This window comes from Nannospalax galili, unplaced genomic scaffold (assembly GCF_000622305.1).
Source record: "Nannospalax galili isolate Female #2095 unplaced genomic scaffold, S.galili_v1.0 scaffold940, whole genome shotgun sequence".
Taxonomy (NCBI): Eukaryota; Metazoa; Chordata; class Mammalia; order Rodentia; family Spalacidae; genus Nannospalax; species Nannospalax galili.
The window spans coordinates 250827-269921 of NW_008346079.1; the positions used below are offsets into that span (position 1 = coordinate 250827).

A 19095-nucleotide genomic window follows, 5' to 3' on the forward strand; every position below is an offset into this window, starting at 1 on the left:
AATACTTTTTATCTTTAAAGAAATAATATTCTGGGGGCCAGCAAAATGGATCAGAGGGTACAGGTGCTTGCTGCCAAGACTGACAGCCTGAGTTCAATTCATGGGACCCACAGAATGAAAGGAGAAAGCTGACTTCTACAAGGCATACTGTGGCACACACACACACACACACACACACACACACACACACACCCCCAAGAATGGATGGATGGATGGATGGATGGATGGATGGATGGATGGATGGATGGATGGATGGATGGATGGATGGATGGATGGATGGATGGATGGATGGATGGATGGATGGATGGATGGATGGATGGATGGATGGATGGATGGATGGATGGATGGATGGATGGATGGATGGATGGATGGATGGATGGATGGATGGATGGATGGATGGATGGATGGATGGATGGATGGATGGATGGATGGATGGATGGATGGATGGATGAATAATATTGGTAGTGGTAATGCTGTAGGAATATTCAAGTCATGAGTTGGGAGAAGGACTCAGAACACTAATAGACACTAAGGGACTGAGAGCACGAGCACTCCCCAATGCTTTGTACAGAGGACGGCTGACCTTCCTTGCTACTTGCAGCAAGAGGGGAGTTTTCCGGCCCTGGCGATGACCTGGGGGTGGCATTCTGGCCAAGGGAAAGACTGTGAACACTCCACCGTCTGTCAGATAGGGAAGCAGAATTTACAACTCGCTGCCCTAGAGTCTGACTCTCTACCCTTGGTCTTACTCATACTATATTCTAAGCAGCAATGTGATCAACCACAAACCAGCACTGCTAACTGTGCCAGAATCCTCCAGAATGGATCCTGTGGGGACAGTTACACTGCTAAGCTATTGCTAGGGCTGATACTCTGGAGAGTCTGAAAAGCAGCTAGCAGGAAGTGTGGACACCACAGTAATATCAGCAGGAAGCACGTGACCTGGGGGATGGGCAGGGAAGGGCAGGGATAGACCTGTGTCACAGCAGTAGCAGGTGGCATGTGTCTTCCTACACTACTTTTTTTTATATATATTATGTGTTTGAGTATATTGCCTGAATGTAAGTGCACCCGTGTCATGCAATGCCCACAGAGGCCAAAAGAGGGTGTCGGATTCCCTGGAACTGGAGTCATGGGTGGTTGTTCGCTGCCATGTGGGTGCTGGGAACTGAGCCCGGATTCTCTCAGGAGCAGTGCTCTTCTCCACCGAGTCATCCCTCCAGCCCCCTCACTGTTTTCAGTCTTTTCTTTGAAGTCATGGGTAACAAAATGAAAAGATAAATGTGCTGTCAACATATCTGCCCACCTTGGACTTGACTAGATTATAACACGAAGTCATCCCTCCAGCCCCCACACTGTTTTCAGTCTTTTCTTTGAAGTCATGGGAAACAAAATGAAAAGATGAATGTGCTGTCAACATATCTGCCCACCTTGGACTTGACTAGATTATAACACGAACACGTGTGCTCCCACTAACTGGCCAATGAGATGCAGGTGATCTCCTGCCTCCGCCACTCACCCGACTGTAGAAGTGCTAGGATTACAGGCACATGCCACCACACCCAACTTTACATGAGCACTGGGAAATCCAAACCCCATAGCTCACACTTGTGCAGCTAGTGCTCTACCCTCTGAGCCATCTCCCCAGCCCAACTGTGTCCATTCATGTTCTGATCCTTGGTTTTGCCCTCAAAAGCAAAATAGACTTATTGTAGAGACAAGGAGGGTTTATACGTGAAGGCGCTTTGGTACGTGGGTTCTATGACTAAGAACCATGAAAAGCACTGGCATGTAACAAGCTCTGATAAACACTGGTCGTCCACAGATGGACCAGGGCTTGGACGGATGACAGTTTGAATTGGATGGTTAGAGGGTAAGAGGAATAGGCAGCCTGGTAGGAGGAAGCACAGGTGGATGGGTGGTTGATGATCTAGATGGTAAACAGCAGACGATCGTGTTTAGATGGACCTAGCCGTGGATTTGTCTCTGAGCCATTTGATAGTTTGCTTGCAGTATCTTCTGTTCATTAGTGTTTGTGTATCTGTGTGTGTTGTATGCATATGTGCAGGAGTGTATACAGGAGTGCAAATCCACATGTACACGTGCAGAGGCCAGGGAAGAATATGAAGTGCCCCCACCCCATTGTTCTTCACTGTATTCCCTTTGGACAAGGTCCTTGACTGTGCTGGATAGCTTTAGTGTCAACTTGACACACCTGGGTTGAGGGAGCAAGCCAGTGAGCAGCGCTCCTCCATGGCCTGTGCTCCAGCTCCTGCCTCCAGGTTCCTGCCCTGAGTTCCTACCTTGGGTCCCTGATGAACTGTGACCTGGGAGATATAAGCTGAACAAACCCTTCCTCCCCAAGTTGGTAGTGGTCAGAGTGCTTTGTCACAGCAATGGAGAACAAACCAGAATAGAAATACTGAACCTGTGGTGGGCCGGGTTTGGTCAGGCTGCTGACCAGCATACCCCAGGGACCCTTTTGTCTCTGCCCCTAAGCACTGAGGTTACAGGCGTGTGTGTCTACACCTGGCTGTCTACATAAGTGCAGAGGATCAGAACTCGAGGCTTTGTGGCTGTGCAACAAGTGCTCTACCCATTGAGCCATCGTCCCCATCCTGCTAATCTTTCTCTTCTTCCATTCTAGTCTGTTCCCAGTTTTCCAAAGGAGTCTACGCCATCTTTGGGTTTTATGAACGAAGGACCGTCAACATGCTGACCTCCTTCTGTGGGGCTCTCCATGTATGCTTCATTACGCCGAGCTTTCCCGTGGACACATCAAATCAGTTCGTCCTTCAGCTGCGCCCCGAACTGCAAGATGCCCTCATTAGCATCATTGACCATTACAAGTGGCAGAAATTTGTCTACATTTATGATGCCGACCGGGGTAAGCCAAGGGTTGGGGAAGGGAGACTGCTGAGGGAGGGAGAGATTACCAGGAAGAAGGAAGCATGTGGAGGAGCGAGCCAAGGGCTTTGTTTCTGTGCACTGATTTCTCGGTAGCCAATCTCTACCTTGCAGTATGGAAACACCCTTTGAAAGAGAAACCCTTTAACTCATCAAGTCTACAGCTCCCCAAACTCCTGTTGCTCCGAAGCCCCAGGTCCTCAGCCAAATGGCTCACAGCTCACACCTCGATTATTAGAGTGTGGAACAGACCTGTATCTGAAGCCTAGCTTCTCCTCACCAGTCATGTGACTTTGAGCAGGCTCTCGACACCTTAGTTTCACCGTTTACATGGTAGGTCAGATTCTCCGTGCCTTCATTCCCTCATATGTCAAAGATAGAGTGTTTCCGCCCCATGGAGATAGTATGACAATTAAATGAGATAATGACTGAAAAGTGCCTGTTGTTGCCTACAACCCACAACATAGTCACATCTTTAGTATGTGTTAGCAGCTGTCACCATCATTATCTTCATGATCTTCATCAGTGTCCCGTCACCATCATCTTCAGCACCACCACCGCTACCATACCACCATCACTACCACCATCATCTCCACCATCATCTCCACACCATCATATCATCACCACTACAATTATCATTGCCACCATCGTCACCATCACAACTGCCACCATCACATCATCATCATCATCACCACCACCATCACCACCATCATTATCATCACCATCGTTACCATCATTATCATCTGTCAGGGAAATGTGCCCTTATGAGGTAATCCAGTGTGTTAGATTTGAGCCTCAGACATGGTTTTAGTGACCAGTCCTATTAGCTGCCATGTCCTGGGAACAGGACAAAAACCCGGTGCTTGGCCTCATGGAGTTCAGATACACAATGAACAAGCTGAGCTTGTTGCAGTTGGGTCAGGAGGAGACAGCAGTGACCGCCCAGGGAAACAGATGCAAATGGCAGTAAATGCTGGGGAAAGTGGGTACAGACCGCACTGAACAACTGGCGGGAAGAAGTAAACACAGGTCACTGAGCGTGCTCCTGCCTCGCTGGGGGAAGCAGGCGTGCACGGCTGCAAGTGCCGGGCAGGAGCTGACGCAGTTGTGCGTGTTGATTATTTGCCGTCTCTGTTTCCTCATCCACTCCAGGCTTGTCAGTCCTGCAGAGAGTCCTGGACACAGCTGCAGAGAAGAACTGGCAGGTGACAGCGGTCAACATCCTGACAACCACCGAGGAGGGATACCGGCTGCTCTTCCAGGACCTGGAGAAGAAAAAGGAGCGTCTGGTGGTGGTGGACTGTGAATCAGAACGCCTCAACGCCATCCTGGGCCAGGTACGGAGGGCGCAAGGAGTCCAAGTGGGAGTGGGGGATACGTCAGGCCTCACTTCTTCCATGAGCATCAGAAACGGTTATAAAGAGGGCTCCTGATGAGGTGAGACTAGATGCCGTCCGTCGTACATTATCTAAGCCGTACACTTAATTCTGATATTTTGGGACATAGGATAAACCACAGGAACCTAGACAAGATGCTTCAAGGGGTTCTCAGATTGACTGACCAAAAACGTTCCTCCCGTGTTCTGCATTATTATTAAAAATTACATGGCATCTTAGAGTTCATGGCATGCTATCACACTAGCAACCCAGGCTGCAGAGTCCCAAGTTCAGCCCTAAAGCATCAGTCACAAATCCAGCACTGGTCATGGTGTGGCCTTGGCTCCCTGAACTCTTTCAAGACTCTAAGGGAGCAGTAGTCACCCCCCTTTCCCTTTCCTCCCTGGAAACACTCTTGCCTCTTGAGAGGCTGAGGGATGACGGAGTCTGTGAATGGACACTGTGATCTCAGCAGGTTTGCCAGCAACTTCTAAGCTGTGTCCGCTCTGGTCTCAGAACTGGAAGCGGCACATGGCTGCCCGGTCTTGGTAAACCTCTGCATGGGTCATACTCTTCCTAAGCTACATCTGTGCACTCAGACGAATGAGCAAGGAAGGAGACTTACATCATGTCTGAACAGTGCCATAGAACGAGAAGTGGGGATTTTAGGCACTTGTCAACATGACAAGGCTGGCTAATGGCCCTCAAGACCCTGGGCCTCTCGTGGGGAGTGTCACCACCAGCTCAGCTATCACTGAGAAGTCTCCACAGCAGTGCTGGGAAGACTCTGAAAGCCACAGCCCCTTTCAGGCATCCTCTGTGTGTTCTAAGGTCAAGCGTGGGTTTGGGGTTTGCTCTTGAAAAGCAAAACTAGCAAAAAATTGTTTCTATGGAGATAAAAGTCCTCTTCTCTTGTGGTCAGGGATGTGAGTGCTAGCATTTAAGGGAGGCAATGTAGGGTAAGGGTTAAAAGCAGAGACTCTGGAACCAAGCCGGAGTTCAAATCCCAGCTTGAGTACTTGCTAGCTCTGTGACTTTGGACAAGGTTGGTAATCTGTCTACATCTCAAATTGCTACTCTGTAAAGTAAACACAATGATAACTTCCTTTAGAAGGTGTTTGAGATGACTAAAAAGACCACTCATGTAATGTCCTGAGAAGAGTCTGCACACCTGATGTGTGCAAACATTTTCCTTTTGTAACCATCCATAGTACAGACCGATACTGGGCTCTTCAGTCACTTCCCTCTTTGGACAAGAATGAAACCTGGACAGTGGGGAATGAGCTGAGGAAAATGGACAGGATGAATGGCCTCGAGGTATTCTTCATGGAGTGATGGCTGCCCTGTGTTGTTTCATGCTGTTTTCTGAGTGCTTGCAGTACAGCAGACGTCTCACCAAGCTCTTTCCATGTACAGTATTTATGCCTACGCCCTCCAGATGAAATAGCTGCTGTCAATTTTCCTGTGTTATAGATGAAGAAAACAGGCTTCTTTTTGACTAAAGTCTCACAGCTGATATATGAAAGGCAAGCAGGAAGCCAAATCAATCTTAGTTTGGCTGCAAGCCCAGTCGGGGCTGGAGAGACGGCTCAGTGGTTATGAGCACTGGCTGTTCTTGCAGAAGACCCAGGTTCAATTCCTAGCACCCACATGGTAGCTAACAACTGTCTGTAACTCCAGTTCCAGGGGATTAAACACCTTCTTCTTTCCTCTGAGGGCATTGCATGACACAGGTGTACCTACCTACATGCAGGCAGTACACACATAAATGTAAAATAAAAGTAACAAAAATATTTTAAATATGTAAGTTTCCTGAGCTGGGACTCAGTTGGTAAAGTGCTTGCCACACAAGCAAGGGTCTGAGTACAGTCCCCAGCACACACATGCTTCTGGCCCTACGCAGGGGGTGGGTAGAGACAGGTGGGTGATCCCTGGAGCTCACTGGTCATCCTAGCTTAGTTGGTGAGCCCTACATCCTAGATCTTCCAAACTAAGTTGGACAGCTGCTGAGAAATTACACCTAAAGTTGACCTCTGTCCTCCACATACATGCACATGTACTTCTCCCAACGTACAAATGAACATGCACACACACACAAATGCACACGTACATGCGCATGTACACACACACACACACACACACACAATCCTTCCTGTAGATCTAGAGCTGCCTTCTCTGTCAATGGTCAAATTTATATTTCATAGGAAAATGGCTTGTTTTACGAGTATTTTAAATTGTAACCTACAAACTTTTAAAAATTATTTCAGTCTAATGTTTTGAAAAGTAAAACCAAAGATTTGAAAGGATCTTTCAGGTCACTTGATTGAGGGTACTGCTCATGGTCAAAATGGTCCAATGATTTGCCTTAGGCTCAGACAACTAGTTAGAAATAATGAAACTCTGGGGCTGGAGAGATGGCTCAGCGGTTATGAGCACTGACTGCTTTTGCAGAGGACCCGGATTCGATTCCCAGCACCCACTTGGCAGCTATGAACAGTCCTTAACTCCAGTTCCAGGGGAATCCGAAGCCCTCTTCTGACCTCCATGGAATTGCACATGGGTGCACTCACACGCATGCAGGCAATACACACATACACATAAGATAAAAAATAATAAATAAAATATTTTTTAAAAAAGAACAGTATCACCATCTTTTTAAAAAAAGAATGAATGGAACTCTAGAGTTAAGATCTCTGATTTGTAAATCACTGTCTGACATTTGGTAACTGGGTTCTTTTCCACCTAATGGAAAAATGTTCTGATTAAGCAAAGGAAAGAGGCAGTGGTTCCAAATTTCAAATAGGGACTTCGTTGGCTATCTCTGTCTCCAGCTCCCCAACAAAAATAAAAGCTTCACGAGCTCATGGAATTGTTTTATTTTCTTCCCTCCTGTAGACACAATGTCTTAGATAGTGCCTGCCACCTAGAAAGTATTCAATAAATAGTTTTTAAGTTATTTTAAAGAATAAGGAATGGATGGAGTCTCTAAGAAAAAAAAATCTCATATATGAGAAGGGTCCAGACTTCTGCCATAGCATCTGGCTAAAGAAAATGCTTTAGGCTGGAGAGAGAGGTATGCTGGGGATCCAGGGGCACGTGAGAGCCAAGGGTCACAGTGTGGCTTAGCAGAATGAGTGGAGGATGCTGAGGGTCCGTTAGAGATGATGGTAGGTAAATAAACAGCCGTGAAGATGATGGGAACCTTTTCTGAAGTGTTTGAGGTTTAATCTGAAGCCAGTGCAGGTTTATAAGCAAGACACAGGGTTATGAGGTTGTTTGAGGTAAGATGGCAGATTGGAAGTTGTCAGCATGTTACACGATGTGATATTGATTTTCAACTTAATGGGATCTTGAATCACCTTGGAGACAAGTCTCTAAGTGTGTCCAATTATCTAGTTCTGGTTAATTGGGGTTAATCAGGAAGACCTGTCCACTGTGGCCAGCACCACTCCAAGGGCCGCCATCCTGAACTGAACAGCAAGCTTCAGAATCCAAGTGATAACTTCCTCGAGCTCCCGCCACCACGACTCCTGCCATATACCCTCAAACTGTGATCCGAAACAAAGCCTCTTCCGTAAGTTGCTTTTACCACAGTGTTTTATCTCAGCAACAGGAAAAGAAACCACGTGCAGTGAATGAGAAGAGTCAGGGGAGCAAGGAAGCAGCCCTGTTACAGAGAGAAGAGCGTCGGCATCACAGCAGAAAGTGAGAAGCAGCCAGACCCAAAGGAAAGCAGCAGAGAGCACAGAGCTAGCTTCCCGCAGGGGAAGGGGACATGGAAGCCTCCTCTGAAAGATGGAAAGGAGCAGGCTTCCCTATCCTGTGACAAGTCCAGGGTTCTATGAAGCCTCCAGCAAGGCTGATTGCTCCAGCATGAGGAGTCAGCAGTGGAGAGCGCTGTTTGCTCCTCAAGTCTCAGGGGCTGGGACTGAGTGCCATCTAGAGAGGAACGCTATTGTTTGATTGAGACACCCTGGGCCCCTGGAACCATATCAAGTCAGGGTGTCTAGGAACAATCTGCCATGCCCCGTTGTGAAAGGCAGGGATAAATGAAGGTGCAGTGCCAGCAAACCGAAAGTTCCAGGTTGCAAAGGCTTGGCTCAGACTGAATCTGGAGGAGGTAGCCACTCTTAGGTAGCCAGAGAGCTGAATCCGTCTCCTAAGGAGAATGGCAGAGATGACATCCCCAAGCTCAGGAAAAAAACTCTGGATCCACCTATCTACCTCAAGGTTCACCAAGGAGACTGAGGACTCTTCAGTTCCAGAAGAATATTTAACCTTCACTGTTTAATGTGAGTTTGAAAGCACAGAAACTGATCTGCCTGACGAGGTCTTAGTGCTGTGCTCTCTTCTTCCTTTCCCAACACACCCCTTGTGCTAGAACCTCTCAACTAACTCGGTGTTATAAACTCAAAGTCTCTGCAACCTTAGCAAACCAGCCTGACCCACAGACTGAAAAGCCAAGTGAAGCCAACAGAGGCTCCTGTACAATAAAAAGAAGTTCCTGGGGTGGGAGCGTGGGGCAGGGGAGCTTGCTGGACATCTGGCATCTGACTGGTCTGGGTTCAGCAATTGCCCTAAACAGTAGAAATGATGAGCATCTCCTAATTCAAACCTCCCACCACACAGAAGAGTCTAATTTTAGAAGCAACAGAAAGAAGTGACTTCAATTGGCCAACGTGTAGCGAACAGGAGACTGCACAGTGATTATTCCTGAACTGGACACCTGCGTCATATTTCCGCCTCCCAAGGCTCAGAGATCACTATGGAATGGGGGGTGGGGGGCATGGAAAGGTAAGAGACAGACGTGGTGGATGACCCTAGGGAAACAGATTTCCAAACAGCTGGTCAGTGATTCATATGGGCTCACAGTAAAGACGACAGCACGCGCAAGTTCCGTGTAAACTCACGCCAACAGAACCCCAGCATGGGCATGAGGAAGTCTGAAAGCTACCTCGACCCTCACCCTACCTGAAGAGTTACTGGCAACCAATGGCTGCTGGGAAGGAGAGAAAGACTGACTGTCACAAGGGTGAGAATCTTGATAGGTTAACCAGGCTTCAGTGGCTGGATCTACAAAGGACATTTGAGGGGTACAAATTTGACTCTACTCACCTTAGTGTATATTTAATAGAGCACATGAAATGGAGTGGTAAGGGGGAGGGGATCTAATATCAAAATATATTGTCTGAAATTTGCAAAAATTCAATTAAAAAAATAAAAACCCTCCTCCTCCCCACTTTGTGCCCTATCCTTTTTGTAAACTATAGTTTTAGTTGTATTTTGACTTAATTTAATAAGCTTACCCTTTTTATTTCACTTCTTAAAATTTACCTAATTTTGTATATGCATTTTTTTTAGTGGGAAATCTGATTTTTTTCTCTACATATACTCATTTCTCTCTTCATAAGTTCTTCTCAATCTTATATTTAATCTGATTTTCACCTTTCCCAGCCCCCCTTGATTTTACTCTTTCTGCTAAATACTTTCTAACTGTATAGTACAAGTTGTACTGTTTTGGCTGTTTCTATGCTGTGGTCATGGGTCATGTAGCAGATGGCTTCAATAGATTTTAAGTGTACTTCTAGATCGTGTATGATTTACTCAATTGCTATTGCAAGAGTTTTCTGTCCTCTCTAAACGGTGCAGAGGATTAAGCCTTCAAGAGTAGGCTGGTCGCCAAAAAAGTCCCCATATAGAAGGAGGGGATATTCAAAGCAGTATACAGATAAATCACAACACGGAAACAAAAGAATTGTGAAAAGTAAGGCGATTAACAGGATGCCTCCTAGGTACCATCACTCCTCAACTACCAAATTCAAAGATACTAAGTTTATTGAAATGTCAAATGAAAATTCAAAGGCAACTTCTAAAACTGATGAGTGATTTCAAAGAGGATACAGGAAAGCACACGGGTGAGGTTCGGAAATGAATTAGGACATATACTAGAAGGTCAGCAACGTGGATGAGAAATTCAACAAAGAAGCTGAATCCTCAACAGAGAAATGCTGTAACAAAGCACAGTCAAATAAAAAATGGTGGAGAACATCACCCACTAACCAGACCAAGCAGAAGAAACATCATCAGAAGTGGAAGACATGTCTGAAGAACAGCACATTCAGACCGTAGCAAACAAACAACAGATAAAAGCAGGAATAACCACAATATCTACAGACTCTGGAATGTGATCGTGACCCCAAACCTGAGTCCAGCACATAGAAGAAGGAGCTCAGATAAAAACTAATGGTGTAGAAAATACGGTCAGTGGAATTACAGAAGAAAATCACACCAATCCAAGAAGAAGGTTGGGCATCCAAGCACAGGAAGGAGGCTTTAGAACCCCAACCAGAAAAGACAGGAGAACATACCCAAAACACATTATATTCAAAATACCGAATTATAACAAAAACAATATTGAGAGCTGCAAGAGAGAGAAAACTGCCAACTCACAAAGGCAAATTCATCAGAATAACCGCAGCAACAGAAACCTGAAAAGCCAGAACAGAGTGACGTGTCAACCCTTGAAAGATGTTAGCTACCATACAAAACGACTGCATCCAGCAAAGTTATCTTTTTAAATCAATAAAGAAGATGGCTATTTCACAGCAAGCACAAAATCAATCAGTTCATGACCACTAAGCCAGCACTGCAGAGTCTGCACAGGAAATCAAAAGAAGAAAGTCTTACCCTCCAGAAAGAATGAGCTCTATAAAAGAAAAAATTAGCAAATGAAAACTAGGAAAAGATCAGTCATGTCCAAGTCAGTAAACCAGCAAAGCTCTAATATGAATAGAGGACAGAGAAAACAACAACTGAACTAACCAGGAAAACAACCAAGAAAATGACAGGAATCAGCAAACCCCTCTCAGTCATAGCCCTCCAATTAAACAAAGACTGGCTGATTTAAAAACAAGATCCAACAATATAATGTCTACAAAACACACACAAGTAAAGACACAGGAGGAAAGTCAAAGGGTGGAAGTCCACATTCTACATCTTCCCATTTCTTCCTTGTTTCTGTGATAAACACCATCACCAAAAGCAGCTCAGGGGAGGTGAAGACTTACCTAGCTTTCACTTCCAGGTCACAGTCCTTCATTGATAGAAGTCATCAAAGAAATTCAAGCAAGAACTGGAGGCAGAAGCCATGGAGGATGTTGCTTGTTGACCCGTAGGGTCCTCCTTAGCTAGGTTCTTATACAGCCTAGGGCCTGCAGCCTAGACATAGTATCATTCACAGTGGGCTGGACCCTCCCACATTATCATCAGTCAAGACCATCCCTCACAGACATGCCAACTGGCAATATGATCTGGGCAATGCTTCCATTGTTCTTGCCTTCTTGGGTGACTTTAAGCTACTTCAAGTTGATAGTTAAAGCTAACTAGGACCCCGAGCAAATGGAAGGGCCAAACAAGCAGAAGTGGGCATGCTTATACATGGTAAACTTCAAGATAGAATTAGGCAAAAGAGAAAAAGTCACTACATATTACTAAGGGACTGAGCCATCAAGAATGTAAGGCAGTGGTGAATGCAAGAGAAGTTGGTGCACACAATTTCATACAAGAAACGCTACTGGTCGTAAGGGGCAGATAGGTCCAGAAATACTGCGAGTGAGCAAGTTCACATTCCACTTTCATCAGTAGACAGACCATTCCATGAAAGAAAATCAACAAATAAAACTCCCAGTTAAACTGTACTGTGGGTCAAATGACTGTATCAGAGCATTGCATCCAACCTTGCAGTATATGCGTTCTTCCCAACAGTACATTCACCATCTTTCAAAATAGGCGACATTTCAATCACTAAAGTACTTTTAACAAATATCAAAGTAATTTGATGTTTCTAATCATAGTGAAATAAAACTAGAAATCAATAGCCAAAGAAACTACATAAACTATACATGCAGATCGAATGATAGTCTTGAATGATCAATGGCTCATTAAGGAAATCAGGGAAGAAGTTTGATTTTTCTTTGCTTTTTTTATATTTTATTTTATTCGGTCTTTTAAAAAAATTATTGACCTTTGTAATTTCATACAACAGTTCTTAATCAAATTTAGACCCCCTCCCTGATCCATGCCCTCCAATCTCCGCACTGGACCTCCTGTATTCTGCCACACATGTTAAGTCCTATCCAGTCAAGCATTTGTACCCAGATGTCCTTTGGTGTAAATTTGTCCATTGGAGTCTAGTCAGCCCATCTAGAGATCATATCTAAGGCATACTCTCCCTCATCCAGTAGCAGTCAGTCTCCAATAGCTCCTAGTCTAGGGCCGGCCCACCACCCATTTCTCTCACTCCACTCTGGGCCCTTGTCTGATTGAGTTGACGTGGGTCCTGTCCTCGATGCCACCATTGCCACAAGTTCACATGTGCAAGTTTCCAATGACCTGAAAGCTTCTTCTTCCCTATGTTCATGAACTGGCTCTTATAACCTTTCTGCCCCCTCTTCCACCATGGCCCCTGAGACGTGGGTGAGTGAGGTTTAATATAGGATCCCATTCAAGAATATACACTCTGCAGTCTTGTTCTTTAAAACTTGGCCAGTTGTGGCCCTCAGTGTGCATCACACTCTTTTTTTTTGTAAGGGTGCTTTATTGGTGAGAGTTGAGGGATACCTTAGTGTTCTCTCCACCCCTTGTTCCACTATGTTCTGTGAGCCTTAAGTGTAGAGGTTCAACTGTAGATGTGTCATCTAGTACTTGGCATCTCTAAAGCGTATATTCTCTGTGTCTGACCAGTTATGGAATTCTGAAGTAGCCTCCATCTGTTGCAAAAAGAAGCTGATTTGATGAGTGGTATACAGTATGCTTGTCTATAAATATAAGGAACCATATTTAACATATGGTAAGAAATTTCATTTGTCTAGAGATAGGACAGAGACAGGGTTTTCTCTAGAATCTATGTCCTCACCTGCCATGTGTATTTGGCTGAGTTTACAGTGCTACCCATGTGTTCCCTCCGATTGAGAGGGCTTTAAGTCCAGTTACATAGCTGTTGATTGCCCCCCAGGTAACAGTGCCACTACTGCACCAATAGAGATGGTTTACCATTGGAAATGGCAATAGCCTGTGTCATTCTGGGAGTCTCTTGGACCAGTCTCACCAACCACTCAAAGGGAAATCTCTCTGTCTGGGGGTCTCATTGGGATTTTAGGGGCATCACATTTCCTAGCCCCCCAAGATTCATTCATCTCTGCTCTTCTTCCTCTCATCTAATCTCCCTCCTCCCTCCTCAGTCCAAGCTCCCCCATTATCCCTACCCTCCCCCCAAAACACCTGCCTCCCACCATCTCCCCTCTCCTGACTTCCTCCCTACACACACACACACACACACACACATATATCTTGGCTCCTTGCATGTCCCTCCCACCTCTCCTCTCTGTTGGACACTCCCACTCTGTCCACGTCCCCCTGGTAACATCTGTTCCCTACTATCCCCCTCTTTTGGGTTCTTTCTTTTCCTTTACCTCTATGTATCCTTTCCATTTTCCTGGCTCTTGGTGTTACATCAGAATATATATACTCACATATAAGGGATTGGTGCTACAATCCTCAAACAAAGAAGAATATATATTGCTTTTCTGTGTTTGTGTTGCTTCACTTAGTTTAACACTCTCTAGTTCATCCATTTACCTGAAAATTTTATAGTTTTATGTTTTCTTACTGGTGAGTAGAACTCCATTGTGTAAATGTACCACATTTTCATTATCCATTCACCAGTTGAGGGACATTTAGGTTGTTTCCATTTCTTGGGCTCTTTTGAAAAGAGCAGCAACAAAAATGCATGTACAGGTGTCTCTACAGTAGGATGAGAGTCCTTTGGGTACATGCCAAGGAGTGGTAGAACTGGGTCAAATGGTAGGTTCTTTTTTAGTTTTTTGAGAGTTCTCCACACTGCTTTCCATATTGGTTGTATGAGTTTGCATTCCCACCAGCAGTGAATGAGCGTTCCCCTTTCCCCACATCCTCTCCAACATTTGGTATCATTTGTATTCTTGATCTTAGCCAGTCTGATTGGAGTAAGATGAAATCTTAAAGTGGTTTTGATTTGCATTTCCCTAATTACTAAGGATGTTGAACACTTTTAAGGTGCGTTTGGCCTTTCCAGTCCTTCATTTGAGAACTCTCTGTTCAGGTCTGTAGCCCATCTTTCTATTGGGTCATTTGTTTTCTTCTTGTTTCTCTGTTTTTGGAGTTCTTTGAATATCCTGGGTATTAATCCTCTGTTGGATGTGTATCTGGTAAAGATTTTCTCCTACTCAGTGGGTTTCCTCTTCCCTTCCTTGGATGTTTCTTTTGATGTACATAAGCTTATAGTTTAATGAGGTCCCACTTTTTGATTGTTGATCTTCATGTCTGAGTGGATGGTGTCCTATTTAGATAATTCTTTCCTACACCTTTGTCTTGTAGAGTACTGTCTATGAAATTGGGTGCTTCAGAGTTTGGTGCATATATGTTCATGATTGTAATATCTTCTTGGTCAATTGTTCCTTTGATTAGACTGAAGTAATCCTCTTTTTCTTCTGATTAGTTTTAATTTGAAGTCTTATTTTGTCAGCTATTAGAATTGCAATACCTGGTTGCTTCTTTGAGCCATTTGCTTGGAATTTATTTTTCCACCCTTTTACCCTGAGGTAGTGTCTATCCTTGAAGGCAATATAGGTTTCTTGAAGACAACAAAAAGATGGGCTTTCTTTCTTGATCCATTCCACTAGCCTGTGTCTTTTGATAAGGGAGTTGAGGCCATTGATATTTAGTATTATTATGGAAAGATGTGTATTGGATACTGTCACTTTAATTTCTTTTATGTTTGTGGCCTCCTTTTATTTTCCATTATTATAGCTTTCCTCATTTTCTTTCTGTAGCTTCTTGGGTATACTCATTCCTTTCTTCGGTCCTTTGTATTGCTTCAAGTATTCTCTGTAGGGCTAGTTTGTTGGACATGGATTCTTTCAGACTACTTGTGTCATGAAAAGTTTCCATTCCCCTTTCAACTATAATAGAGAGTTTTGCTGGATAAAGTGTTCTGGGTTGGTATCTGTGGCCATTTAGAACTGGGAATACTTTGGTCCAGGCTCTTCTGGCTTCTGAAAAGTTAGCTGTGATTCTGATGGGTTTTCCTTTATATGTGACTTGTTGTTTTTCTCTAGCAGCTTTCAGTACCTTTCTTCGTTCTGTACATTTAATATTTTTGCTCTGATATGCTGTGGGGATTTTGTTGTGGTCATGTCTAATTGGTGTTCTGTGTGCTTCTTGAACCTCTGTAGGTAAGTCTTTTCTTAATTTAGGGAAGTTTTCTTCTATAATTCTGTGGAAGATCTGTTCAATGCCATTGGCCTGAGATTCTTCCTCTTCCTGCATGCCTATAACTCATAGATTTGGTCTTTTCATGTTGCCATTTCCTGAGTATTCCATTCCTGTGTTTCCTTAAATTTTACATAGTCTTTGTATAAGGAGTCCAGATCATCAACTTTATTACTCAGTCTTGACATTGTTTTCTATTTCATTCATTCTACTTGTGAAGCTTTCTCCTATTGTTTCTTATTGGTTAATTGAGTTGTTCATTTCCATTTAAGTTTTCTTCACTATTTCTATCTCTTTTGTAAATTCACTTTCCAAGTCATGAATTATTTTTGATATTCCATTAAGCTGCATACCAGTGTATTCTTGGGCTTCCACCACAAGTTTACACATATTGTCTTTGAGTTGATTTGCTTGTGTGTGTTTTTTTAAGTGCTTTGATCATGTTTATGATTGGTCTTTTAAATTCTGTGTCCTGGAGTTCCTCGGGGTGGATCTCATTGTAGTATACTTATATAGGGCTAGTGGGGTTGTGGGGGGGATATATTCTCTTGTTTTTTCATATTATTTGTGGTTTTGCACTGCCATTTGGGTATATGGATGTTCTTTGTTTGTTATGTGTCCAGTAGGAACTTCTACGCTGCTTTTGTTTAATTTTGGTTCTGTTTCTATTGTTTGTGTAGCTTGGCTGCTTTTTGTTCAGGTATAGAAAATAAGTTGGTGTGTTTCAGATTCTTGCAGGGTAGTAGACTGGTCTGGGTAGATAGTGGGACAGGATAATAGGTAGGCTGGTCAGGTTAGTAGGAGGGCTGCTCTGTGTCAGACAGATCAGGAGTAGTGGAGTCTATGCTAGGGAGTTTAGCTGGTCTGGGTTAGGAAGCCAGTCCAGAGATCTGAGGCAGAGGAATTGGCACCTGCCTGGGTCCAAGGCTAGCAGGGGACAGGGTCAGGGTGGGCGAGAGGAATGGAACCAGGGAAGAAGTTTTAAAAATTCCTAGATTCAAATGAAAATAAAATCAGAATTTATCAGAAATTTTGGGTTATAGAAATATAGCTGTGCGTGTTTACATTAAAAAATAATTAGATCTCAAATCAGTGACTTGATTCACTTCAAAGTTTTAGGAAAACATCTATCTAACCTCAAAATCAGTATCTAGAAATCAGAAGAATCAGGGCATAAACTAATGAAGTGAAGACTGGAAGAACAACACAAATAATGAAAGAAACTCAGAGTTGGTTCTTTGAAAGGAAATCACAGTTGACAAGCTGTTAAATAAGCTAATCCAAAGAAAGGGAGTGGAGATTCAAGCTGGCAATAGTAGAGCTGCTAAGAGGGACATTACGTCAGAAACCAATCAACTCTAGACAACAGTTAGAGAATACTTTGAAACCTATATTCAAAAGATGTGAAATTAGAAGAAATAAATTCCTAGAAGCATGCAACCTACCAAAACTAAATCAAGATAGTAAAAGCAACTTCCACAGATCCATAATGAGCAATGAAACTGAAATAGCACTAATGAGTCACCAAAGAAAAGCCCAGGACTGCCAAGTTCTATCAGACCTTTAAAATGGAACTAACACCAATGCTCCTGAAATTATGCCACAACAGAGAAAGGGAAGGACCATTACCAAACTTGTTAAATAAAACCAGATAAGGGCATGTGCATACAGATAAACACACACACACACACACACACACACAGAGACAGACAGACAGACAGAGAGAGAGACAGACAGACAGAGAGAGAGATTAATTTCTCTGATGAACAAAGATCTAAAAATACTTGAAATTGGGTCCAACAACACATTAAAAAGATCAGACTCCGTAGTCAGGTTGGTTTCAATTCAGGGGTGCAAAGATGGTTCAATATGCAAATCACTGTAACAAAGCACGTGACTCAGAGACAGAAACTACATGACCATCTCAAGAGATGCAAAAAGCCCTTTACAAAATCCAGCATCCCTTCATGATAAAAGTCCTGAATCAATTAGAAATAGAAGGTATAGTCCTTAACATAATAAAGGCCATGCAACAAATCTATAACCAATGTTAGACTAAGTGGGAAAAAATGGAAGGCATCTCCCACAAAACCAGGAACGAGACAAAAGTGTTTGCTCTCTTCATTGTAATTCAACATAGTGCTTGGAGTCTGAGCTAGAGCTGTAAGGCAAGAGAAAGAAACAAAAGGGTTACAAGTAGGAAAGAAAGAAGCCCCCAAATCTCTATTTGCAAATAATATGATCCTATTCTAAAGATCTGATACTGTCAACTGATCATAAGAATATAAAAATTAGCATACAAACATCAGTAGCTTTTCTACATATCAGTAATGCACTTGTGGAGAAAAAAACTTAAGATGTCATTAACAACTCCAAAAATAAAAATAGCTACATATTTTTCTTTTTGTTGCTACTATAAAATACCCTGGCAAAAAGCAACTCAAGGGAGAAAGGGTTTGTTTTGGCTTACAGTCCCAGAGAAAGAGAGTCCATCATGGCGGACCGGGTATGGCGGCAGGCAGACAAGGCAGGGTTACAGGAGCAGGATGCTGGCTGGCCACGTTGCATCCACATATAGGAAACAAGAACAGGAAGTGGAGCCTACCTATAAAACAAAGCCCACCCCAGCTGGCATGAATGTCCTCCAGCAAGGCACCACTTCCTAACAGTTCACTAACGTTTCCAAACAGCGCCACCAACTGGAGTAAGTGTTCAAGCATGTGAGTCTGTGGAGGACAGTTCACATTCAAGCTACAACCACCTAGAATTAACCCTAACGAAGGAGGCGAAAGAGTGCTGCGATGAGAGTCTTAAACCCCTGAAATGGTTGGAGACACTGGAAGATGGACAGCTTAAAAATCTGAACGTGAAAGAAGACTGTAAAGAGACAGCCTACAGAATGGAGAGATTTTTTTCCCCCACTATACATCTACAAGTACATGAAGATCTAGAATCTATAAGGAACTCAAAGAGTTAAACACGAAAAACAAATCATCCAACCAAGGAATGGAGCAGACCGTTCTCAAAAGTACAAACAGCCAGGAGATATATGAAAATCTGTTCAACATAGTTAGCCTTCAAGAAAATGCAAATCAAAATGATACTGAGATTCCTCCCACTTCAATCAAAATGACTAAAGTCAGACTGGCAAGATGGTTCGGCAGGAACAGAGGCATGGCACCAGGCAAGATCACCCAAGTTCAGTACCTGAAATACACGGGCTGGAAGGAGAGAACCAATGCCCGCATGTGGTCCTCTGACCTCCACATGTACGGCACACATGTGCACACAAAATAAATATATAAATGTATGAAAAATGCTTAAAGTGTCTTTTTGTAAATTATACATTTAATATCACACAATCAGAAGAAGCATTTCATTACAACAGCATTGACATATTCAATAACAATTTCCAGGGCTAAGATGCATCTCCTTCAAAACTGGCTGTAAAATTTTAGGTTTACAGTTGAATTAATACAGTTATACAATATTGTACTCAGTATAA

At 43.5% G+C, this 19095-nt stretch overlaps 1 protein-coding gene across 7 annotated transcripts in view; it reads left to right on the top strand.

Moving 5' to 3' along the window:
- Gria1 (glutamate ionotropic receptor AMPA type subunit 1) overlaps nt 1–19095 on the top strand; it is a 371033-nt gene that overhangs the window by 184549 nt on the left and 167389 nt on the right. For all 7 annotated transcript variants that reach the window (XM_017800413.1, XM_017800408.1, XM_017800409.1 and 4 more), the window contains 2 exons: nt 2648–2887; nt 4060–4244. In XM_017800413.1, coding sequence (XP_017655902.1) covers nt 2648–2887; nt 4060–4244 — 425 coding nt within the window. The remainder of the gene's footprint in view (nt 1–2647; nt 2888–4059; nt 4245–19095) is intronic.